The following is a 24,174-nucleotide window of genomic DNA, read 5'->3' as shown; positions in this document are numbered from 1 at the left end:
TCCCCGATGACGTCCAACCGTTTTGCCCCTAGTTCTAGGGCGACCTCTAAACCAACAATGCATGCTTCATACTCTGCTTCGTTGTTCGAGACTTTGAATCGGAGTTTAAATGCTAGAGGGATACGGGAATTGTCGGGTGCTATTAGAAACACCCCTATCCCATACCCGTATTGGTTTGACGCTCCGTCAAAGTACATCGTCCAAGTTTCGTCTTCGATATGCAAAATGGCCTCATCTGGGAATAAGTACTCAACTGCTTCACCTTCTTCCACTGGATGATTGGCTAAGAACTCTGCTACTGCTCTTCCCTTGACTGACTTGCGCGTCACATATTTCAGATCGAATTTAGAAAGCAACAGCAACCAACAAGCTAGCCTACCCGTAAGTATTGGTTTCTCGAAGAGATATTTGATGGGATCTAATCTTGAAACCAACATTACAGAGTGAGCTAACAGGTAGTGCCACAACTTCCTGCTAGCCCATACCAAGGCTAAGCAAGCCTTTTCCAATGATGTGTAGCGGGTTTCATACTCCAGCATCTTCTTGCTCAGATAGTAGATAGCTTTTTCCACTTTGTCCTCTGATTCCTGGGCAAGCATGCAGCCCATCATAGTTTCAGTCACTAAAAGGTACAAAATCAACGGCTTTCTCGGCTCAGGCGGTGACAACACGGGTGGGTTCTGTAAGTATTCCTTGATCTATTCAAAAGCAGCTTGGCATCGACCGTCCCATTGGAACTTCCTTCCTTTCTTCAGGAGACCAAAAAGTGGTTCACAAGGCAAGGCTAATTTTGAGATAAACCGTCTTATGAATTGCACTTTACCCAGAAAGCCTCTCGCCTCCTTCTTACTCCTCGGTGGTGGCATTTCTAAGATGACCTTGATTTTGGAAGGGTCGACTTCGATACCTCTCTGTGTAATCAAGAACCCTAACATCTTCCCTGATGTAACACCGAACGTACACTTCTGAGGATTCAGTCGCAACCGGAATTCTCTGATCCTTTGAAAGAAATTTTGCAAGGCAGTGTAGTGGCCCTCTCTTTCTTTGGATTTGACGATCATGTCGTCCACGTACACCTCTACTTCTTTATGGATCATGTCATGCAATATTGTGGTCGCGGCCCATTGATATGTAGCTCCAGCATTCTTCAACCCAAATTGCATTACCTGATAGCAGTAAGTCCCCCACGGAGTGGTGAAGGTAGTCTTTTCCCGATCTTCAGGTGCCATCACTATCTGATTGTAGCTTGAGAATCCATCCGTGAAAGAAAGCAAAGCATGCCCCACTGTGAAGTCCACTAACTCATCAATATGCGGTAAAGGAAAGTCGTCCTTTGGACTGGCTCTGTTCAAATCCTTGAAATCCACGCATACCTGGATCCTACCATCCTTCTTTGGCACCGGAACGATGTTAGCTAACCAAGTCGGGTACTCAGATACCAGCAGGAACCCTGCATCAATTTGCTTGGTGACCTCTTCTTTAATCTTGAGAGCCCAATCCGGGCGGATCCTTCTGAGTTTCTGTTTAATGGGTCGGGCCTCAGGGTCAAGAGGGATCCGGTGCTGTACAATCTCAGGATCGATTCCAGGCATGTCTTCGTAGGACCACCCAAAAACATCTTTGAAATCTTTTAATAAGGCGACTAAGTGCTCGCGTTCCTCCGAAGACAATGTGGACCCGATCTGGACCAGCCACGAGTCCTCCTCAGTAAATACATTAACTGTAGTGATTTCATCAACCAAGGGTTTAACAAATCTCTCCTGCTCTTGATCAATTAAACGTTATAAAACCGAAGGAATTTCTTCCTCGTCGTTTTCGTCAAAATTTTAAAAGTCCTGATTAATACAATAAATCAAAGGCATAGAAAAATACTAAGAAACCACATCCATTCCATTCTCATTAAGCATTTCCAAATCGTCCGATTCTTCTGTTTCAACAGACTCAAAAGAGAAAGAAAAAGACGACCTAGACAGGGCTATGGCATCCGGGTTGTCAACCCCTGGAATACCGGACTCAGACTCAGACGAGCTGGAACCTGATTCTGACTCACAAGACTCGTTGGAATCAGATTCCGGCTCACTACCTGACCCAGTGCTGCTTGATAAAAATCCCTCCTTGTACTGCCAGATGAGAGAGGGTGCGATAGATGCATCCAAAATGTTTGACGGTAGGCCCGCAGCCGTTTCATTCCCAATCATGGACACCGAGAAGTTATCCCCCAAGCACTTTTGTACGATCAGAGGATCTGAAAGTAGACAAGCCAGCGCTACTCCCATTTCAACTTCGGTGTCCTCATAATCCGTTTTCCCACACTGCTTAACCTCAACTGATGGGTCTGTCTGCTCCTCCGCAACATCATCCCCGGATAACTGTTGGTCGAAAAAGATCTCAAACCCCGGCAAGCGCCTCCTGTTACCATTCAGCCATGGCTCTGGAAAGCCGCAAAATGGAAAGTCCTCCCCCTCTTAGACAAAGCGTTCATTCAGGGTACCCTAGATGGGTCGGTGTATCAACTCATAAGGCTTCCCTGCCTGCTTTGCTCTAGCTCTCCCAACCATCTCCTTGCCTTTCCTTACCCAGTCCTCTTTGGTGGGCAGATAACCCAAATCAAAGGTATGCGGGTTGTGAGGCATTTCGGCCGATGTTGCGGTGCCCTTCCGGCCACTCTTTCCCATTCTCATTTTGGGGATCTGTTGAAGCTTGTTCATGAGGTATAATGATTGTGCGCTGACATACACCCCCTCATCAACAGCCAAGATGTTTTGCACGGCTCGAGCCTCAGCCAGAGTAAACCCCAATAAGAACACGTCCTCTGTGCCGTGCTCGATTTCCAAGACTGGTGTAGACACCTCCGGCAGCGGATGGATTGATGAATTTTCAAAAACTATTGTTACCCCCTTCCCGTGAGGGTATTTCAACATCTAGTGCAAGGTGGAAGAAACTGCCTTTACCTAGCATAACCACGGTCGCCCCAAAAGTAGGTTAAAGGTTGCGGAAACGTCCAAGACATGGAAATCGATCTCGTATTGTCCCGGACCAACCTGGTTCTGAATTTTGATAGTCCCCATCACCTCCCTACTTGTGTTATCATACGCCCGAATCACCTGGGTAGTTGGCACGAAGTCTGCAGGCTTTAACCCAATTGCATATGTCGTCCTTGATGGGCACACATTAATGGCGGATCCCGTATCGACAAGAACCACCGGTACCCACTTGCTTCTACATTCCACAGAGATGTAGAGAGGTTTGTTGTGATTTGCGCCCTCAGGCGGTAGTTCTTTGTCAGAAAAGGTCAACGTCGGGGAACCTCCTCCCGGAAAAACCAATCCAACTAGCTGCTCTAGCGTGGTGTCTATCAAGAGTTTGGCCTTGTCCATGGCTGAAAGGACAGCCTGTTTATGTACTCGAGAAGCCATAAGCAGTTCCTAGATGGAGATGCCTACTTGTATTTTTTTCAATTATTTCAACACAGCCTCTTCTTCGAGTTGTTTCTCTGCCTCCTTGTCCTTCCCGGATGCTTCTGGTTGATCTAGATACGAGGGCTTGAAATACCGCCCGCTCCTAGTCATATGGTCAACTTCACCGATGTACTAGGTATCATCCGGTTGTTTGCATCCCCAGTCCTCATCTGTGTGGGCAAGACATAGATCATCATCCTCCCACCACATTCCATCAGCAGCCGACAAACACCTGTTCGGCTCCGTTACCACTGTTCTTGTACTCACGGTACCTTCTATCCATATGCTTGCAGCACCCTCTATTCTTGTGCACACAGCACTTTCAGTCCCCACAGGGGCCTTAGCTTTTCTAGCTCTCTCAGAGTCCTTAATTCCTTCCCGTTCTAACTGTGTCAATGCAGTCTGTTGTTCAACATTCCCTATACTCAAAATTCCCAGATCCTGAACGAAATTCTTGGCACCGGTGCTCTCCGACGATACATTCTGATCCCCAGCCCTTCCAGCCACAACTGATGTACTTGCCCCTGACTGGCCCTTTCCCACCTAAGATTCTTCAACAACATCTGGTTGGTCGTCAAGCTACCTTATGACCTCTGCTGACTCCTCAAAATTGAACCAGTTGACTGCCATGTCCCTCGGATCTTGTTCGTCGAAGAGCTGAAGGTCAGCAATGTCCCCTTCCAAAACTGCTAAATCATCTATCCTCTGATCAAGTCCATCCCCCCGTAGTACACAAACTTCTACTCCTACCGGAAACTCCACATCTGGCCTAATATGACCCACTGACACAATGTAGCCACTCAGATTGTACACTTCCTCAGTGAAGCTCCCCAATTCTTCAGTCCCTGAATCCAACCCACTGTACCACTTTCCTCCGCAATCATCCCTAGTCTGTCTTCAACAGCCACCACCATTGGTTCAGGTTGGGTTTGGGAGATGTCCAACATGCACAAGTCAGTGCTGTCAGGAATGAACACCTCCGGCTTAGGTAGGTGAGAAGGAGTGATATAGATGCTAGGATCGTAAGATACGACCCCAGTCTGGATAAAGTTGATACGTTTGGGAGGTGGAGTTTGGTTGTGTGGAGGGAGAGGGTTGGTTATGACATTGGGTTTCTCTGGAGGCATAATCACCTGCTTGTCAACGAGATCCTAAATCTCGTGACGCAATCTAAAACAATGGTCGATATCATGACCATATTGTTGGTGAAAGGCGCAATACTTCGCCAGGTTATGAGAGGGAGGTAGTGGATCTGGCAATGGCCTCGGCTCCAGGGGTTTCAAGTGCCCTTTCCTGATTAATACCCCCAGAGCTTTGGACAGGGGCATATATAACGGAGTGAAGTTTCTTTGGCCTCGAGGTTGGTATTTGGTTGTTTGTGTGTTACTTCCGAACGCACCGGAGAATGGTGTAGCTGCCGGGGTTCTTGGAGGGGTGGTGGTGACCACGCTCACTTCCGAAGCTCTAGCAGTTGTAGCGCTACTTGTGTCTGCATTGTTGTTTCGGTTGAAGGTTCTCCTGGGTTGCTCTTTGTCATTGTTAATCAAGCCCTACTTCAAGGCATCCTCGATTTGTACTCCCATCTCATGCAGATCTGAAAAGGTAAGGAAGGGGAGCACAATTATTTCCTGCATCAATTTGGGTTGGAGGTTGCGTACAACCATCCGTATTTAATCCTTATCTGTCGACCTTATGGTCATCATTTAGGCCTTGGCCCTCCAACGGGTTAGGAAGTCAGAAAAACTCTCCTTAGGCTCCTACCTTGTTGTCTCAAGATCACGGGTTGTAAGCTCGATTTGCGTGTTATAGGAGTACTGTGCATTGAAAGCCTCGGCCATCTCATCCCAGTTCCACTTGACATCGTCTTCTAATTTTGCATACCAGATGGCCGCCACACCCGACAGGGTCCGGCCAAACAATGAAAGCTTCTGCAGTCTGGTGAGGCCCATCGGCCTTAGTATGTCGGAAAACAAACGTAGATGCACCATGGGATCCCCAGACCCGTCAAAGAGATCGATTTGTGGCATCTTGAATCGATCTGGCAGCGTCACAGCCGCATCGGTATACCTGTCCTCAATGTCTGGGATGGACTTTACCCCTTGGGATTTTTTGAACAGCTTTTCAAGCTTGCTCAACTTCAATGCTGTAAGGTCCACCTCAAACTCAAAGGGAGAGTCCGGTTGATTGATAGGCGTAGGTGCCTTGGATAGATGAGGTAGAATCGGGGGTGGAGCCAGCCCCGTTGGGATGTCCGTATACTCCTGGACATTTTGAACATTCGCTGTCTCCCCGGGTGCTGGGACTCTTGGTGGAAGAGGAGCTTGGTGTGAAGCAGATGCTCCAGTTTGCTGCTGTAGCCGGGTAATAGCTCTGCCTGTTGGGCCATGACAACGGCCTGCTGTTTGGCAAATTCTGCTTGACGAGCAGCGTCCTCCTGCATGGTTCTCATGCTCTCCTAGAGCTGACGCATCATTTCCTCCATCCTTGCCATGTTCTGTTGTTCTGGCTAACTGACTGGTATATCTATCTCTGTGGTAAAAACTGAAGCTTCAGCCTGATTGTCCACTGACAGGGTAGACCACTGTTCTGGCAACCTCTGCTCGGATACACTGCGTCTTCTTGACCTCCGTCTGATAATCGGGGGTAAGGAATAAAACACTGGTTGTCCGTCGATCAGATCCTCAGATCGATTGAGTCGGCGACCTCTAGTCCAGAGTGCTTGGGGAATATCTGCTTGGTCGGAAGCAATTGTGCTAAACTACCTAGCAAAAAGATAAATAAAGCGATAATAAGGAAATAAATAACCAGACAAATGGACAGCATTACAACGTAAATAAACACACAACACACAGTTGGGCATCACAATGCACGGTTGATAAGCTGAATAGACTGTTCTCAAACCCTGATCGTTGTTCCCAAATCACTGCCCTCAAAACTGAATCTGATACCCGCAGATAACTGATTTCAAAAATATTGAACTGGTGCCCGCAGGCCTGATACCCAAACTTGCAAACTGATACATGCATTCCCTGTAGAGACGCACTTTAAAAGCATATAGTAAACAAGTGAGAGCCAAAACACCCCTATGTTAGGGTAGGGTTTCCCTGTCCTATTTTGTCAGGAGCTAAGGTTTCACTACGCACGCAGCGGTTTCAAACAACCTATGATCGGGTAAGCAACCTGTCCTAGCTTGGAATGGTCACTATGGATTCCGAATATGCACTAGGTCGAATGGTCAAAATGGGTGCCCCGGTAAAAATCGAGGTTTGTGTTCCCATCGTGGCAAAGCCCGTAACAGGTCAACCTTATGGCATGCTTCTCAAAGCAAGCCTTCGGCAAACCGTTTGGGAATAGCAGATGGCAAACACGGTGTCCTAGGCGCACCAATGCAAATGCAATGCAAAGAAACACATAAGTGTAATCAAAACATGATATCATGAGTTCGAGTCAAGTTCTCTAACTCCCCAGCAGAGTTGCCAGAAACTGTAGACGTCCCCGAACGTCCCGGGAGAAAATCCCGTTTTGTTCATTGGGCTTACTACAGTTCGGACTCAATGTCACGGTCTTGTATCTAATCTCGCAGAGTGCAATACAAGACCGATGAATCATCAAAGAGTCCAAATCCGGCAAATTGTTTTGAAAAACTGATTTTTTAGAAAGAAGTGCCAAACATGGACTGCTTTGCCAGATACAGAGTCGCCACTTAAATATTTTGTTTTGGGGGAATTTAGGAAACCCTGACTCGTGCCTAAGGCGACGTGTCCGTCATCACCAAAGTTGCCTCGGCTCGAAAACTTGGGTACGATTGGGGAAGGTCACTTCGTGAGCACCCCCGCTCGCCCAATCAAAGATCGGCCTCTACTAACCATGATATCGAGTTTTGAAAACATTATGTGCTCTTATTCCGGTTATTAGCCTAAAATTACTATGTGATGCGCGCAGCATACAAGTATAGACTAGATTGCCTAAGTTGGAACAAAGCATTGCATATTCGTTTGTTTTGAAAATGGATTGAAGTTTGCTACTCGCAAGTAGGCTAAAACACGGGTTTCGACGAATTATTCCAACTCAAGCAACCCAACCTTCACCCACAGGCATTCAGGCTGTTATATCACATAAGCACATAGCCTCATGGTAAGCATGCTAACATGACAGTCACTCACACGCATGCAAGGATGCTAAAGCATAAACACTTACCGAGTACTCCGAGCCAAAGAAAGAAGCTAATTAGAAAACATGCATGAATCCTAACTATGCTGAAATGCCTAATGCAACACACGCAAGAATGCAACTAAGATAGGCTCGGCTATTCTAAGATGGCATATGAGATGCAACAATTGATACACGTATTCAACTCGGAATTGAAATACAATGCAGTTAGTATGATGCGCCGAGCCCGGTGCATGCAAAACAGATGAATGGATGCAAACATGCGAGCATAAGTATGCTAATTAAAACATGCCCTAAACTAACCATCATAAGCTAGTAAATAAAAGAGAGAAAGACATGGGGTTGGAAGACATACATCACACATACGCACACTTATTTACAACATTGCCCTCCTTCGGAGGGTCCGAATAAATAGTACACAACGAAATGAATAACTAACTACAGCTAATTATTACATAACGCTGACTAATTAACAAATTTAACTAAGTAATTAAATTATCATGCAAGCTACATGAAATGGACTGCCTCAGCTCTGCCTTGGATGGCAATGAATGTATGCATGCTTAAATCGCTTTGTCGGGAATCTATCTCGATGCTCCGACTTTCCTTTGTTTGCAATTGATCTCAGAACATTGCACAAGGCCCCAGAAGGCTGAAACTCCACCCTGGGAAGCTGTGGGAAGGCTGCCGACTAGCTCTCGGCCTTGGAGACCACCCGCCGACCACCATTTGCGGAAGAAACCAAAAAGGGTGGTCGGCCTGCCAGAAAAGTTGGTCGACCGACCAGTTTCTGCCTCTGGTTTATGGTTTTCTGCAATACAAAGTAAAGGGGAGGCATGGCAAGGTATTTTCAACAAATGTGTGCACGACCACTCTCCCCGTTATTGCATAAGCTCTAAGGAGTGTTGTCCTCGATCCTCGTGCTACCAATCACGCATCTCGATGCATGATGGCCGAGGAGTCAAATTGCATAACTCGATGTGAAATGAATGCAAATATAAGCAAGTAAAGCCAACAACTCAATCATGGTCAGTCAAGAGTGTCGGCGATCAAGAATCGAGGCACATTTCGTCACTTGGAGTACGAAACGTCCCTCGTTTCCCGTGTTTGGACTAAACCCTACTCCAAACACAATGCAATACACATGGCATGCATGAATGCAACTCTAACATGCAACCTAAACATAATGCCACTAAATGATGCAAACATGCAAATGATGATATGCAAACATGCTACTAGCACACACAATGCTAAGAAATAATCAATGGCATACTCAATGCCCATAAAAACTATATGGCATACGCAATGCACACATAATGATGGACATACACAAAGGCATAATCAAGGCATACACAATGCGACGATCAAGCATGCAACAACATGGACGTGGCATACACAATGCAAGATGGACTTAAACTAAAATGAATGGGCCTCAGCCACACTCAAATCAGTGGCCAAACATGATGAAATTAGGCAACAAAACACATGCAAATATGCACAAATGCAACGGACCGAACCTAAGGCATCAAATGCCACTCTACCAAAGCATGGCAAGGGATGAAATATGGCATGCAATCATACATTTTCCAGCTCTGAAATAACATGCAAGATGGTCCCGAATCATGCAAACACGTCACACAATGCATGCTAGATGGTCCGAATACCGAAGCTAGTGAAGCGCATTACACTAGAGGTACATAAAGCAATGCACAAATGGCAAAACCAACCCCAAACAAACCCTAGGAAGGTCTAAGATAGTGGGAAAATGATCTAAAATGATGGCTCGAAAGGCACGGAAATGAAGCTCATGAGATGGTCCAAAAACGAAGCATACAAGCACGACTCTCAAACGCATTTAAAGAGTGGAAAACATGGGAATATGGCATATATATAAGCTCTGAAATATGATTCACAATGGCCCTAAAACATGGAAACACTTCAACGTAAGCATGCAATAGGTTCCAAAACTCAAAGCTAGGCAAGGGTATTGAACTACAACCATGCATAGCAAGCATCCTTCGACCATGAGGCATAAAAAAAGAGCTAAGGCAGTCCAAAACATGCACAAAATCAGTTTAAAGCATGGCCAAAAAGTGCTAGAGTCAAAGGCCAAAATAGCATGCAATGTAAGCTAGTAAAGAGGATTTGCACGACAAACATGTGAGGCAATCAAGAGGCCATCAAACCAGAAAAATTCATAGGTATGACATGCCAAATAAAGCCCAAAAATGCATTGAAACATGGTTAACGCATGCAAGAATGACATGCTCCTTTGATAGGCTATGAAGAGGGTTATTCTACACATGCAAGATGGACACCCAATATGGAAAAACTAGCTCTTGAAAGAGCCTATGCAGGCCCTAAAACTCACCAAAAATGGCCTGAAACATGGCTTGGAAGCATGCAAATAAGGGCCCCTTTGTTAGGCCAAAAATGCTAGTAAACAAGACAAGGGGTGAGAGGGTCACCCCTCTCTGATCCTGGAACTCAAAATAGCATGTTAGCCACTAAAAATCCACTAGATTTCAGTGGCTAGAAGGCCAAACAAAGGTCAATGCAAAAGCTTAAAGGCATGGATCAAAATAAGATGAAATGAAGCATGCAAGGGGTAGACGACCCCCAACAGAAAAATGGTCTCAAACAAACATGTTAAGGACCTCAAAATAAGACCTTTTTCAGTTTATGATAAAACCCAAAATACTTGTAAGTATAGATAAAAGATGAAGCAAAACTATGCTTAAAAGAGAGAAAGAAGTGTTACCCTTGTAGCTCAGCAACTCCAGCAGCTTTGAGACCAAAAACTCAGACCTTAGAACCTCTCAAGACCCTCCAAGAAGCTTAGGTTGGTGTTGGAGGTGTTAGGCTAAGAGGTTGTATGTAAAGGGCCAAGAACTAGGGACTTTTGGAGGCAAAATTGAGAGATATATATAGAGAGAGAGGTGTATATGCCTTAGACCAAAAATTTTGAACCTTTGCAAATGAGGGAGATGGTCTCCTTTATAGAGGAACAAAGGTCTAAGCTTCCTGAAGAAGCTAGTGTAAAGGTCCAAGCTTCTTGAGGAAACTAGAGCAAAAAGGGTCAAGCTTCTTAAGGAAGCTAAAAAAGGTTCAAGCTTCTCTTTGAAGCTTAGAGAAAAGGGCCAAGCTTCTTTAAGAAGCCAAAACAAGGTTGCCAATCCTCCATACACTGCATCTGTGCCCTCCAGCTGGCACAACTGGCATACACTCACAGAGACAGAAAATGGGGAAGTAGGCCGACCAATTCAAGTGGTCAGCCGACCACTTGCCCTGGTTGGCCGACCAGGATCAAACGGGACAGGTGGTCGGTTGGCCTATTTGGTGGTCTCCACATGTAATGCAAGCAAGTGGTATGGTGGGAGACCAGTAATTGTGGCCTAAAAGTGAGGGAGACCACTTACCTGACAAGAAAATCGGCCGACTAGGGAAAGGTGGTCTCCAAGGAGAAAAGATGGTCTCCCACCCTTGTACCACCTTCCAAACAATGGAAATAGGGCCCATGCTAAAAATGAACCAAGATGAATGCAAACGAGGGTTCGGGGGTCAAAACGTGCGGCCGGAGGCCTCGAAAACTGACTGTTAAGCATCAAAAGTGGCGTGCGACCATGAAGGTGGTCTACCAGGCCACAGTGTCCCTCTAGAGAGAGGAAACAAGGTGTGTGCCAAAAATCGGAGCAAACGGAGAAAGTTAAGCGGTCCCGAATTGAGGCGCATAACCAACGGCTCCGAAAACCGAAAACTAGTCTCCAAATGGGAACAGTGGTCTACGACCATGAAAAGTAGCCTATGGCCACTGAGAGATGGTCTACGAGACCACTCCCTCCCTTTGGGAAGAGAAAACAGAACCTGATTCGTAAACCGAGGCAAAGCACAAAAGAGTCCCGAAGTTCGGAGGCAAGACTCTCAGCCGAGACTTTGTAACCTCAGAACAATCACAACATGCGCAATCACCGAGCGCTCAATCGATGATGTCTGAGTCTTAAGGTCGATAAAAAATGGGGTGTCTACAGTGAGCTGCTGACGCAAGGGGAGTAGAGAGTTTGAGACTTAGAGAGAGAGAGAGAGAGAGAGAGAGAGAGAGAGAGAGAGAGGAAGTAGAACTTGAAAGCTAGCCTCAAGGTAAATTACACACCCCTCTTCTCCTCTCCAATCCTGCTTACTCTTCTTAATCTACCTCCTAGCATGTCCTTTGTATGTATGAAATGTTGGTATGTTTGGAAATGGGGTGTAAGTATGAATAGGTGATGCTATCTTGTATTTTTTGCTAATTTCATGACGTTGCAACTTTATCACTCTTGGAAAAATATCAAACTTCTTTTTCAAAACTGAATGTAGGGGATGATCTTTGAGGTGTTTAGAGCATGTGACATTTTTGGTAGCCCCTAATTAGACGTTTTTATAGTCTAATCATTTTTCTTAAACCATCTAGCCCTATGTTTTGAGAAAACAGTCCACTTTGTGTATTTAAAAAAAACAATTCTAGAAAAATCATTGTAGGTTGGTTCTTATGTCAAAACTTATCATTTTTAGTCCTCTTTCCAACAAAATTTATTTGAACAAAAGTTATTGGGTAGATTGAGAGAAATGCTCATTTTCCTAAAAGTGTGTCAAATCTGGATAGAATATGGTGTATGGCCTATAGATAAAAATTCTGTTTAGGTTATGCAAATTCTGAAATTGGGAATGAAAGCAAACTTATTATTCTATGTTTCTGTTAATTTTTAGAACCTGAAAGGGTCCAAAAGTATTTTTACCGACCCAATCTTGTGGCTTCTACTAATCTCAAATCTGCTGAAAATGTGTTACTTTTTGTGTCAAGTGTTCCTGAGTGCTCAAAAGCAAGCCAAATGTGGTTTACTTGCCTTACCATGCTTGTATGTATTAATTTGTTATATTTCATCCCATATACTTGCCTTACATTCATGTATATTATCACAGTTAGATGTTGGTTTTGATGTTGAAATATTGGGTGAGCAAAATGGCATCTTGATATATGAGGTTTATTTATTTATTTATTGTTGCCATGTAGAGTTTTGGTGTTGTTCTAAAGATAATAGATGTCTTGATGCTAATAGAGTTTTGGTGTTGTTCTAAAGATAATAAATGCCTGAAATGTAGGAATGTTGTTGGGAGCTATTTGTGACTGCTGCATTTGTTGCTGCTGTCTGCATTGCTAGAATTGTAAATCCTGCTGGAGTTGTGCAGTTTGTTGCTGCTGCTGCTGCAGCTAGTGCAACTTGTTGCTAATATATATATATATATATATTTTGTAAATGGATGACATGTTTTGTATGGAATTTTTATTTTAGGTTGGAATATATTTAGTTTGTATGAAATTTGACATTAAAAGTGATTCCTTTTTGGATGGTTGGAAGTGAAATGGATGGAAATTGTGGAATGATTGATAATATATGTATTGTTTTATTTATATACATGGTACAGGTTACACAAAATACATACAGGTTGTGGACAAAATAATTAAAAAAAATAAAATCATGTTTCTGGCGACTAAACAATTGGTAACCAAAAAGGAAGTAAATATTTTTAGCGACTAAATAATTAGTAGCTAAAAACAAAAATAAAATGAAAAAAACTTTTTGGCTACTAAATATTTAGTAGCCATAAAAAAAAAAAGCAGACTTTAGGCGACTAAGACTTTAGCCATCGTAAATAATCTTAGTTTTTGGCGACAAAATTTTTTAGTCGCTAAAAATGCGATATTAATTTTTTTTTGAAAGGTTTTGGCGACTAAAAAATTAGGCAGCAATTGATGACTTTCGGCGACTAAATTCTTTTTAGTTGCCAAAACCCTTCCCAACAATTGTTCAACGACTAATTTAGCGACCAAAAATTTTAGTTGCTAAAAAGTTTCGGCGACTAAAAATTGACTTCTGGCAACTAAATTTTTAGTCGCCAAAAGTGACATTTGTTGTAATGTACATTTACTTTTGACATTAAATGTTAATTGTAGGTTGGATCTTAACAAATTAAACTGTTTAATTAATATTTACATTATTCTAAACTAAAAATAAATATTTTTTTACAAGTGTACAGAGCCATACCCCTATCGTATTTTTTTTGAATTTTATTGTATTAACATACCCGTGTCGTACTAGTACCAATACTCGTATTCAAACCCGTGCTTCATAAATTGCCTACATATTAAGCTATGAGTAGCATACACTTCCACCTCTTATTGTCATTTTATATGAGAATGAGATCATTCATCTCAACGACCATCTTCAATGGTTACTCAAATCTTTTATTAAATTTGAATTTGATGAAAAATAAGTTCTTTTCTTGCTCTAACGGTTGCATCAAATAGGTATCAAATTGAGAATTTCACTTTTCTTTAATCAAACTAAAGATAAATGTGCCTTTTATCAAATCACTGTTCATTAACATTGCCGGATGTCTTGCCGAATGTTCTCTCAGATGACTACCTCAAGGCAAAAATTTATGGAAAAATTGCACTGGACAGTCAACTGATATTATGATGAAACTCCAAAATCATTTCGCTAGGACACTTGATATTAAAGAAAAATTTTAATCAAGTTAATAAGAAAAATTAATGATAGAGATGTTTTGAAAAGGCTAACTCACCTATATTCAGAGATCTGATCTGAGGTCCCAGCTAGCCAAGACCTGAATGTGAAGGAAAAGTACTTTTGTAAAGTCAAACTACTTGGTTGAGTGCTGACAATAACTTCAACAAGAAGGCTTACATTTTTTTCCATCTGTTGTTTTGGACTATACCAACGTGACATGTTAATATTGTTTTTTTTTTCTTTTTCATGTGTTTGTTTGGCGATGAAGTACTGGAATATGTATCACCGATTCGAAATTTTGTATTAAATACAAAAGTGGCTTCTGGATTGACACTTCTTTCAAAACTCTATATTCACTTTTAATCCATAAGCATTTTAAACATATACAGCTTGACAAATATGCATATAAGGGTGTAACTTGATTCGGCTCAATCCAATTCAATTCGAATTTTTTAAAGATTTTAGTAATATATTTTTGAATTGAGAGCAGATTTAAGGAGAAATTATAATGTTTGAATTAAATTTGAGATAAATAGAGAAACCGAGCAATCTGAACAACTTAAAATCTGAATTATATATATATATATATATATATATATATATTATTAGCCATTAAATGATGTTAAAATTATCTAATAGTGACTTTTTTTAACAAAATACAAAAAAAAATTTCATGTCAATAAATTTTTTAATAAAAATATTTTTTTAACAAAATACAAAAATATTTAGAAAATAAATGATTTTTTTTTTAACAATTGCCAAACATAATGGATTCTTTATTTATTTATTTATTTATTTATTTTTATCTCAATTGTCAATTAAACAAATTAAAATATTTTTTTTTTGCCTAAATAGTTAATAAGTGACTTTTGCTAAAATCAAATAGAAACAAAAAAAAATTTCTATTAAAAGTGATAGTTGGTGCAACCTATTTTTTTATATAACAAAAAAAGAAAAGAAAATGGGACACAAAGTGACCATAGAAAGTGAAAGAGTTCTGTTTTTATCTTTATCTTTGTAAATAATTGTGAATGGAACAAAACAATCAATATATACTATGTATACATTATACAGTTACGTATATTTATTTATGGTAAAAAAAAATATGGGAAATTTATTGGAAAGTCCTAATTTGGGGATTGTTGTACTATTTGGTCCCATGTGTTTAAATTGTTGATTGCAGAGTAGAAGTAATGTGTGACCAGTAAGTCCCTTTTCAAATATAGATGGGATAAATTACACTGACACCTCTTGAGATTTATGTTTATTATAGTTCTCCCCCTCACTTTTTAGAAAATGCATCTCCTTCCCTGAGATTTAAAGTTTCATTACAGATTCCCCCCTCATCAATTTAATTTTTTTAAATGCCAATTTTGCCCTCACTAGGTAAATTACATTGACACCCCTCACATTTTAGAAATTACAATCCTCTCCCTAAAGTTTAAAGTAGCATTATCAATTGCCCCATCGGTTAGTATTAGTTGGAAAAAAAATTCATTGAAAAAAAAAATTAATTGGAAAAAAAATTATTTGAAAAAAAAATTAATTGAAAAAAATTTTGTTACTAAAATTTTTAAATTTCTGTTTAAAAACCAACGTAAACTCATTTTTTGAATTTACATTTTTTTCTCAAATTTACAAACTGAGACAACCATTTATAAACCAACAAAATTATCAAACAAATTTTTATGACAGTTTTTAAAATTTTTGTAAATATAAATTGAAAACTGAAAACGAAATGGTTACCAAACAGGTTTTAGATGATAAAAATGTCATAAAATTAACAAATAATTAAATAAGTTACCAACGTAACAAATGATTTATCAAAAGATTTTTAGACTATGTATGGTTTGATTTTTAGAATTTTTTTAAAAATTAAAAATTAATTTGATTAAGAAAAAATAAAATAAAAAATAATTATCATTTTTATTTAATTTTTATCTTTCTAGTGGTTAGAAATGTTTTTTTACAAATTAAATTGAAACAGCCGTACGTATGTATATAACCTGCCCAAAAGCTCAAATGATAATTATTTTTTACCCTTAAATGATAATTATTTTTTATTTTTTGTTTCTTAACCAAATTAAGTTTTAATTTTTAAAAATCAAACCATACATAGCCTAAGAATATTTTGATAAGTCATTTCTTACGTTAGTAACTTATTTAATTATTTATTAATTTTACGACATTTTTACCATTTGAGGCATGTTTGGTAACCATTTTATTTTCAGTTTTCAATTTATATTTACAAAAATTTTAAAAACTATCATAAAAATTTGTTTGATAATTTTTTTAATTTATAAATTGTTGCCTCAGTTTGTAAATTTGAGAAAAAAACGTAAATTCAAAAAATGAGTTATGTTGGTTTTTAAACAGAAATTAAAAAATTCTACTAACAAAATTTTTTTTCAATTAATTTTTTTTCAATGAATTTTTTTTCTAACTAATACTAATCGAGGGGGCAATTGATAATACTACTTTAAACTTTAGGGAGGGGATTATAATTTCTAAAATGTGAGGGGTGTCAATGTAATTTACCCAGTGAGGGCAAATTTGGTATTTAAAAAAATTAAATTGCTGAGGAGAATCTGTAATGAAACTTTAAATCTCAAAGATGGAGATGTAATTTCCAAAAGGTGTGGGGAACTGTAATAAAAATAATCCTCGGGCGTTAGTGTAATTTACCCATATAGATGGGAGTTGCCTCAGTAGTTAGTAGTTGAAGTAGGAATTTTTTTTTTTTTTTTTTTTTTTTTTGGGAATATATGATCACACGATTCGGAGAGAAGGGAGTGAATTTCCGTTTACAAAGGGTTCAAAGAGGGGAATTAGGGTTTTGAATCATTCTTGTTAACGAGGTGGGTGAGGAGTGTTCTGCAGACGACGTGGACATAGTCGGCCGTGTTCAGGTATGGCACACTTTCGACACACCTTCACGTTTGGTTGCATCATGTGTGGCCATTCATCAACTGGCCGTTTTTTGCTATGTCAATGGTGAATGCAGTGGAAATTACGGCTATTGTCAGTATGCACAAACATATATTTGGGGGTTTTGGTTGTTGTTGGTTGGTTATTGTGTGAACATGGACCCCAGATTTATGTATGCAGAAAACATGTTTGCAACGGAGCTTATTTACTGTGTGCATGTTAACATCAATTACCGTTCACACACCACAACTTCTTATTGTCACGTTCTTCAACCTGTTGCATGTATGAACCGCGCAAAACATCATACAGTCTCAGCCGGTGTGGTTTGCAAACCCCGTCTATTGGAACACCAAATTTCGAAATGGGTGTAATTGAATGGGTTGGTTGAAAATGTATAGGGGCAAACGGGTCACTATGGGCCCCACTATGTGACTTCACACCTCAAAAATGGGCCAAATCACACTCACACGTCATGTTCACACACACGCACATCTACTTTGCCTTGCCCATACTTCGAAACATTAAAACAATATTAGTACGTTTTTTTTCCGTAACGTGAAACACAGGCACCCTTACTCCCATAATTACATTAACAATTTTTTGTAATAGTTTGACAATGGCAAATTAATAAACAACCAGTCAAAAGGATTACACTGTTAACAAGAAAACATTTGGGACTATATGGATCACAAGACCGAAATATGAAATTTATTGATCAATTCTCCAAAAAATAATTGTTATGATATTTATTTATGGTGAAAAAAATAATTGCAGTTATGATTTTTTTTTTCCTTATTTTATTCTTTGTAAATTTATTAAATACCACAAAATGTTGATATTTCTTCATCCTCTATGCTTATAGATTAAGATTGGTTAGGTGATTAAGATCTGACCTGAGCTTTTGATATTTCTTGATGATCTTTGTGGGTAGGTAATACTGAGCTCCAAAGCTGTTGTAAATTCGATTGTGGTAGAAAATACTGAGTTTTGATACTGGCCTGGGTCCATTACCTGGAGTCATGGCGACAATGCCGCATTCTGAGTCCAGGCACTTGTATTCTTGGTGGTAGGACAGTCACAATAGCCCAAAGAATTCAAAATGGCTTCAGGAAAATCTTAAAGGTGTTTGTTTTGTCACTTAATTTTTGTTGGTTTCTGGTTTTTAAGGATTGGTGTCTTTTGCTTGCAATTAATATTTTCGTGTTTGTCTTTTTCCTTTCTTTATGTTGTTTATTATTTTAAAGAATCATGAAATTATAAGATAGTAGAAAGTAGAGGCAGAACCCTATATTATCAAGTGAGGGAACTTACTCCTAGGGCTTTGGTCCGGTACTTACTGATATATGTGGGATGGGAGGACTGCATGTACTTGGGGGATTAGTTGGGGAGAAGCTCCAGACACCCTTGTGAGCCAAAAAAAAAAAGGGGGGGGATGGAACTTGCCAAAAAAAAAAAAAAAAATAGAAAAAGAAAGCCCAAGTATGGAATTTCTTGATGGTTATTATTTGGATTTCCATTGCTTCCATTAGATATGAAACCATTTTGTTGTGTTAAATAATAATTTAGTACATAAACAACGGCTTAACACTTTTTGACATTGGCTTTGGGTTGAACTTCATACAACAATGGAGAGGGAGTTAGTTCAGAAACATATGTTGAAGTTAAGACTTTCGGAGGATTTTAGAAAATGATGAAATTTGATGCTATAGTTTTTTCAATCCAAATGTTGTTTATGATTTTTGGTTAATATAATATTCATAATTTGTACAATTAAAATATATAATTTTAAGTAAACTAAAATTATTTATAAAATTGTTGTTTATATTAAATGAGAAAGGTAAAATTGGGATAAAATTCACCATTATGGAGAATTGAACTTTTGGGCAACATTTTATAAAAACTAGGACTTCGTTGTCCAAAATAAAATTTGATAGGACTCGATGGTAATCTTAAGAGCAAAATAGGACTTATTGATAATTTTTCCAAGAAAAAATTTGATTTGTGGGGTTACATTTATTGAATCAAAATAGCTCTAGCAAGTAAGGATACCATTGTGCCAACTACTCAACTTTGAGTAGAGTTGATTAAACTCAATTAGCATACAAATAATATAAGATGTAGGTTTGCAATTGAATCTTGTGATCTTAAGTGTGAGTGAACTTTGTAAGGGTTCCTTGACCTAGAAGGTAATACCTAAGTTGCATACTTGCAAGTGATATTTCTCTTCTAGAACCACGATTATGTGGTTCAAACCAAGAATCGAGTTTTAGAACCATGTTTTTGCAGAGTAACTCAGAATACAGTTTAACCCAAGGCATTGGCATTACTGTTGTGTTTTCAAATTTTAACCTTTTTCCCATGCAAATATGATTCTTGATGGTGCTTCCTTCCTTAATTTTTAGTTTCCATTTATTCCCAGATTGGGATGTATCTCATTTTCAAGCTGAGAAAGAGCTGACAATGCTAGTGTCAAGTTGAAGTCTTATTCGCTGTTTTTTCTATTTTTCAAGTTTTCTGGTATGGCTTCCATGCTATAGCTTCCCACCTAAGGTTCTGCAGCCTATATGAAATTCTTAATTTTCTCTTGATAAATTATTCTAGTTTTGGTCCATGACAATTACCGGTTGTTTGGTTTATGGGTTATCATTAACATGTCCTCGAATGTTATCTTTTCCTACTTTCTATACTATTATTGCTACCTTGTTACAAAGTTGAAATCAGCATGAATGACACTCTTCTTCCAAGAGGTCTAGTAAGTTGCTTCTTGTATTTCATATCATTTCCTACTAGTTTGTATGTTTTTTCATATGATGCTTTGCATTCATTAATGAGAGCACGTAGATCACCTCAGTGCGTTCTAAGAAAATCAATTGCGGCACGAAATCTCAACGGGAAAGAATTTCTTGTGTCAGAAGGAAATCAAGCTTTTGGAAGCAGAGGAGAAGCTTAAAGCTACGGAGGATCTGAATTCAGAATTGTGCGGAACTGTGGAAGGACTGAAGAAGCAACATGAGGAATCAATACTCATGAAGGAAAATTTAGAAAAGCACATTTTTGAACTATCTAAAGAAAATGCAAGCCAGAACAAAGAAATCGAATGCCTTCGTGAAGTTAATGGAAACTTAGATTGTGAACTGGGTATATTACGGGAAGATGTTGAAGTACACAGAATTAGAGAAGAGAACTTGAATTCGAAGCTGCAAGAGATAGGCAACGATTTTGAAATGTGGGAGGCTGAGGCTGCAACACTCCAGTTCGATCTTCAAATCTCCGACATCCGTGAAGTTTTGTTTGAAAATAAGTTTAACGAGCTTACTGGAGTATGTGAAACTCTTGAAAACGAAAATGCTTCTAAGACAGTTGAGATAGAACAGATGAAAGAAAGAGTTAGCTTCATGGAGACTGAAATTGGAGGCCTTAAGGCTCAGTTATTTGCATATGCTCCTACCATAAATTCTCTGAGAGATAACATAGCATCACTGGAGCACAATGTCCTCTCTCTGCCGGAGCTTAACGTTGCTGACAATCAAGAACAAAAGGTGTGTTCTTTAGTATAACTTTGACCAGAGAAAGTATTTTTTTTATCCTGAATCAACTTGGCAGAAATTCTCTTAATGTCATCCACACATTTGATGTTTTTTGAATGCAACTAACATAACATGTATAAATTTTACTTTTAGGAATTGGACTTACTTTACCATGTCGATAATAAAGCAAAGTTGCATTAGATGGCAATTGGAACCCATGTGAAATTAGATCTTTTATTTTGTTTTTTATCATTATAGTCTAGCGTTTGTGGTCATAGCATTTGCAATATTTACTTTGAATAGTTGGTATCCTTCGAAGGGTTTCACTTGACGATCACAATTTTTTCTTAATTTTTTGATTTTTTTTCTTTTGGTATCACAAAGTAATGTTGTAAAGAAAATTTTGTTCAAAACTCTTATTGCTCATGATTTCAAAAGTGACTTTTTATGGTCCTTCATTTCAAATAAAAACACACATCATTGTGCCTTATGATTTTGAAAATACCACTGCCATATGATTCTGTTTTAGTTTTTTTTTCTTTTTTTTTTTTGTATAAAAATTCTGTTCGTGTACCATTTTCCCTTTTCTAATACATTTTGGTGATTGATACCATTTAATTGTTGACTTTTGTATTGTTAAATACATTGGAGACTAACATTACATCATTGCATTTTACTTTCCCTTTTAATACCCTGTTAACATTTAATATTTATTGTAGAGAGATCTGAGAATTTCTTCTTGTTCTTGAACTTTCTTTTTAACTCAAAATTTATTAGAACTCGAGCAAGCTGTGCACGTCTTGCAAATTGTTACACCAAGTTCTGTCCATCTGTGCTAGTTGAATGCTCTATTTAATATAGAAAATCTTTAACTAAAACTTGATCCTTCTCTTTCCTGCACATATTCCAGGATGTGGAATTGGTTCATTATCATGAGAAAAGATGTCAAGAACCGATGGAAGATCATAACCCTGCGATACTGAACAGAATTTCAGCATTGCAGAATTTACAGACTAGGATGAAAGCAGTTGAAAAGGTTGTAACAGAAGAGAAGAAAAAGCTGGTGATGCAGATAAGCTTAAACACCAACATCAAGCTAGACGCTGCTTTGAAAGAGTTCGAAGAGTTGAAATCCAACTACCGTGTCAGTTTAAAAAAAGGCAAACAAATGGCAGAGATGGAGCTTCGAGATGAGCTCGTTGACAGACTCAAGTTGCAGAAAACAAAATCGGAAATTTCTGAAGTGAGGAATGGGATTCTGATGAAAGATATTCCACTTGATCACATTTCAGACGGTTCATTGTATGGAATAAGCAGGAGAAGGAATCATGGGGCTGATGATCAGATGCTTGAGTTATGGGAAGCTGCAGAGGACGGCTGTGGTCTTGATCGAACACTCAAAGAGTCACACAAGCAAGCAAACAAACCAACAGAGGATGATACTCCGTGCCAGGAGTTTGAGCATGCAGAGCACAAGAATGAAAATCACTCTTTGGACTTACAAGTTGAGAAGGAGTTGGGTGTTGATAGATTAGAGGTACCCACGTGTGTTCCTGAGCCGCATCAGGATCAGAACAAGAAAAAGATCTTGGAGAGACTCGATTCAGATGCTCAGATGCTGAAGAACCTTATGATAACAGTAGAAAACCTGAGAAGGAAATTAGAGATGAACAAGAAGAGAAAAAAGGCAAAGAGCATTGATTTTGAGACAGTGAAGGAACAGCTACAAGAAGTTGAGGAAACTATCGTGCGGCTCGTGGAGGTTAACGGTCAACTGTCACAAAATATCGAGCAGAGACCATTGCATTTGGATGGAAATGCTTCACCAGAGTTGGAAGAGGCTGGGGATGTCCAAAGAAAGAGAGTCTTGGAACAGGCACGAAAAGGGTCTGAAAAGATCGGATGGTTGCAATTGGAGGTTCAAAAAATCCATTACGTCTTGCTGAAACTATTGGATGAAAAGAAAAACAATGAGAAAAGCCGATTTTCCAGGAGCAAAACAACCACTATCCTGAGAGACTTCATTCACAGTGGGAGAAGTAGCCCACGACGGAAAAAGGCTGGTCTTTTCGGGTGTTTCAGACTTCCAACCAATGGAGACGGTAACAATATCAGCTCGTTTAATTAAATTAGCTCTGAATAATCAGTAATCAGTCCTTGAAACGTTCCTTTTACTATTTTAGGAGTGATCATTTCTTGAATTTCTTGGTAGAAACTGTTCTATCTTTAGTTCAGAGGATCGGTATGAATTAGATCTAATCTAATTTAAATAATCTGCTCCTTATGAGCCTCTTTTTACAACATTCGTGGTGCACTATAAATTATTGTAAGAGTTTGATGCCGTACAAACAAATTTATCTTTGTCCACCATGTCCAAAGATAGATATACTGCAATCACTATCACCAATTAGGGTTTTGTGTGCTAGTTTCTGAGGGGATGAAGCTCCATAGGAGGCGGTGTCTTTTTCCATTTTTTTTGGTTCTTTTCTCCCTACTAGATTGTGACAGCTGGTATGCAGGCTGGCAATGTCTAAACATGTATATCTAAACATGTATATCCACTGTCGAGTTTTTATCTTTGCACAACTATAGGTATTATTTTATGTGAAATCATGGTGATAATCTCTGGTTCCTCTTGCTGAGGGTCTTATGAATCCATCTCTCTCATGCCATAGCTGAAGCTAAAGCTTGTTTGGTAGTAATCTTAGATTGCATGTTTAGAACATCTTCAATGTCATTGTATTCATTCTTTCAATGTCTAATTTCATTTTATTTTATTTTATTTTATTTTTTTGCATAACTACCACTGTCTTGCTCCGTATGTTTCCATGCAAAATCATTTTGACAGAAAAAAGTTTCACATTTTTTTCCAAAGACCTTTTCTTGCTTCTGATTGCATCTTAAATACTGATAGTTGTATTCGTAGTAGTGGTACGGAGGCAGTGGTGGAATGTGACAGTTATGGGGGGGTAGTAGTGGAATAGAGGTAGAGGTAGTGATAGCGATGGTGATAAAGGTTGTTGGGAGGTAGTGATGGTGGATGGATAGAAGTGTGATGATATTGATAAGATTTTAGGTTGAAAACTTTGTAAAAGGAAAACATTTTTTGTCACGTAAGTATTTTTTTGATTGATCATAAAAAATATTTTTTTATTAATTTTTGTTTTAATTATACCAAAAGTAAAAAAATGAAAAACGTAGGAAAATGAAAAAAAAAAATAAATAAATAAATAAAATTCTTGGTGAAACAAAAATCAGTAAATCATTTCACCATAATCAGCAGAAACAAATATATTGATGTGGCATATTTGGTTTTGTCAAACTTTGTACCAAATGTGGCACAATATGTAACACAACTATAATTTAGCCATGAATTTACCATTGAAGTTGATTTTGGGAAATCAAGCTAAAAAAAAAAAAACTTTGGCAATATAATTTTGACTTGGGTGAGCTAAAAGCTACCTTTGCCGGAACAACTAATAAATACCTACTTCTCCAACGTATAGATAGTTAAGCTTATTTGTC

General features: G+C 38.9%; 1 protein-coding gene across 1 annotated transcript; it reads left to right on the top strand.

The window, feature by feature from the left end:
* The first annotated feature begins 19,844 nt into the window (after window positions 1–19,844).
* On the top strand, window positions 19,845–22,777 carry LOC114271985 (protein NETWORKED 1A-like). Its single transcript, XM_082876802.1, has 3 exons — window positions 19,845–19,874; window positions 20,035–20,661; window positions 21,560–22,777. The coding sequence occupies exons 1-3, from the start codon at window positions 19,845–19,847 to the stop codon at window positions 22,775–22,777; spliced, it is 1,875 nt and encodes a 624-aa protein (XP_082732928.1).
* Window positions 22,778–24,174: the final 1,397 nt, after the last annotated feature.

Source organism: Camellia sinensis, chromosome 6 (genome assembly GCF_055761805.1).
Source record: "Camellia sinensis isolate YWXY chromosome 6, ASM5576180v1, whole genome shotgun sequence".
Classification (NCBI taxonomy): Eukaryota; Viridiplantae; Streptophyta; class Magnoliopsida; order Ericales; family Theaceae; genus Camellia; species Camellia sinensis.
Note: the sequence above shows the minus strand (reverse complement) of the source record. Positions and strands in the feature narration are given on the sequence as shown.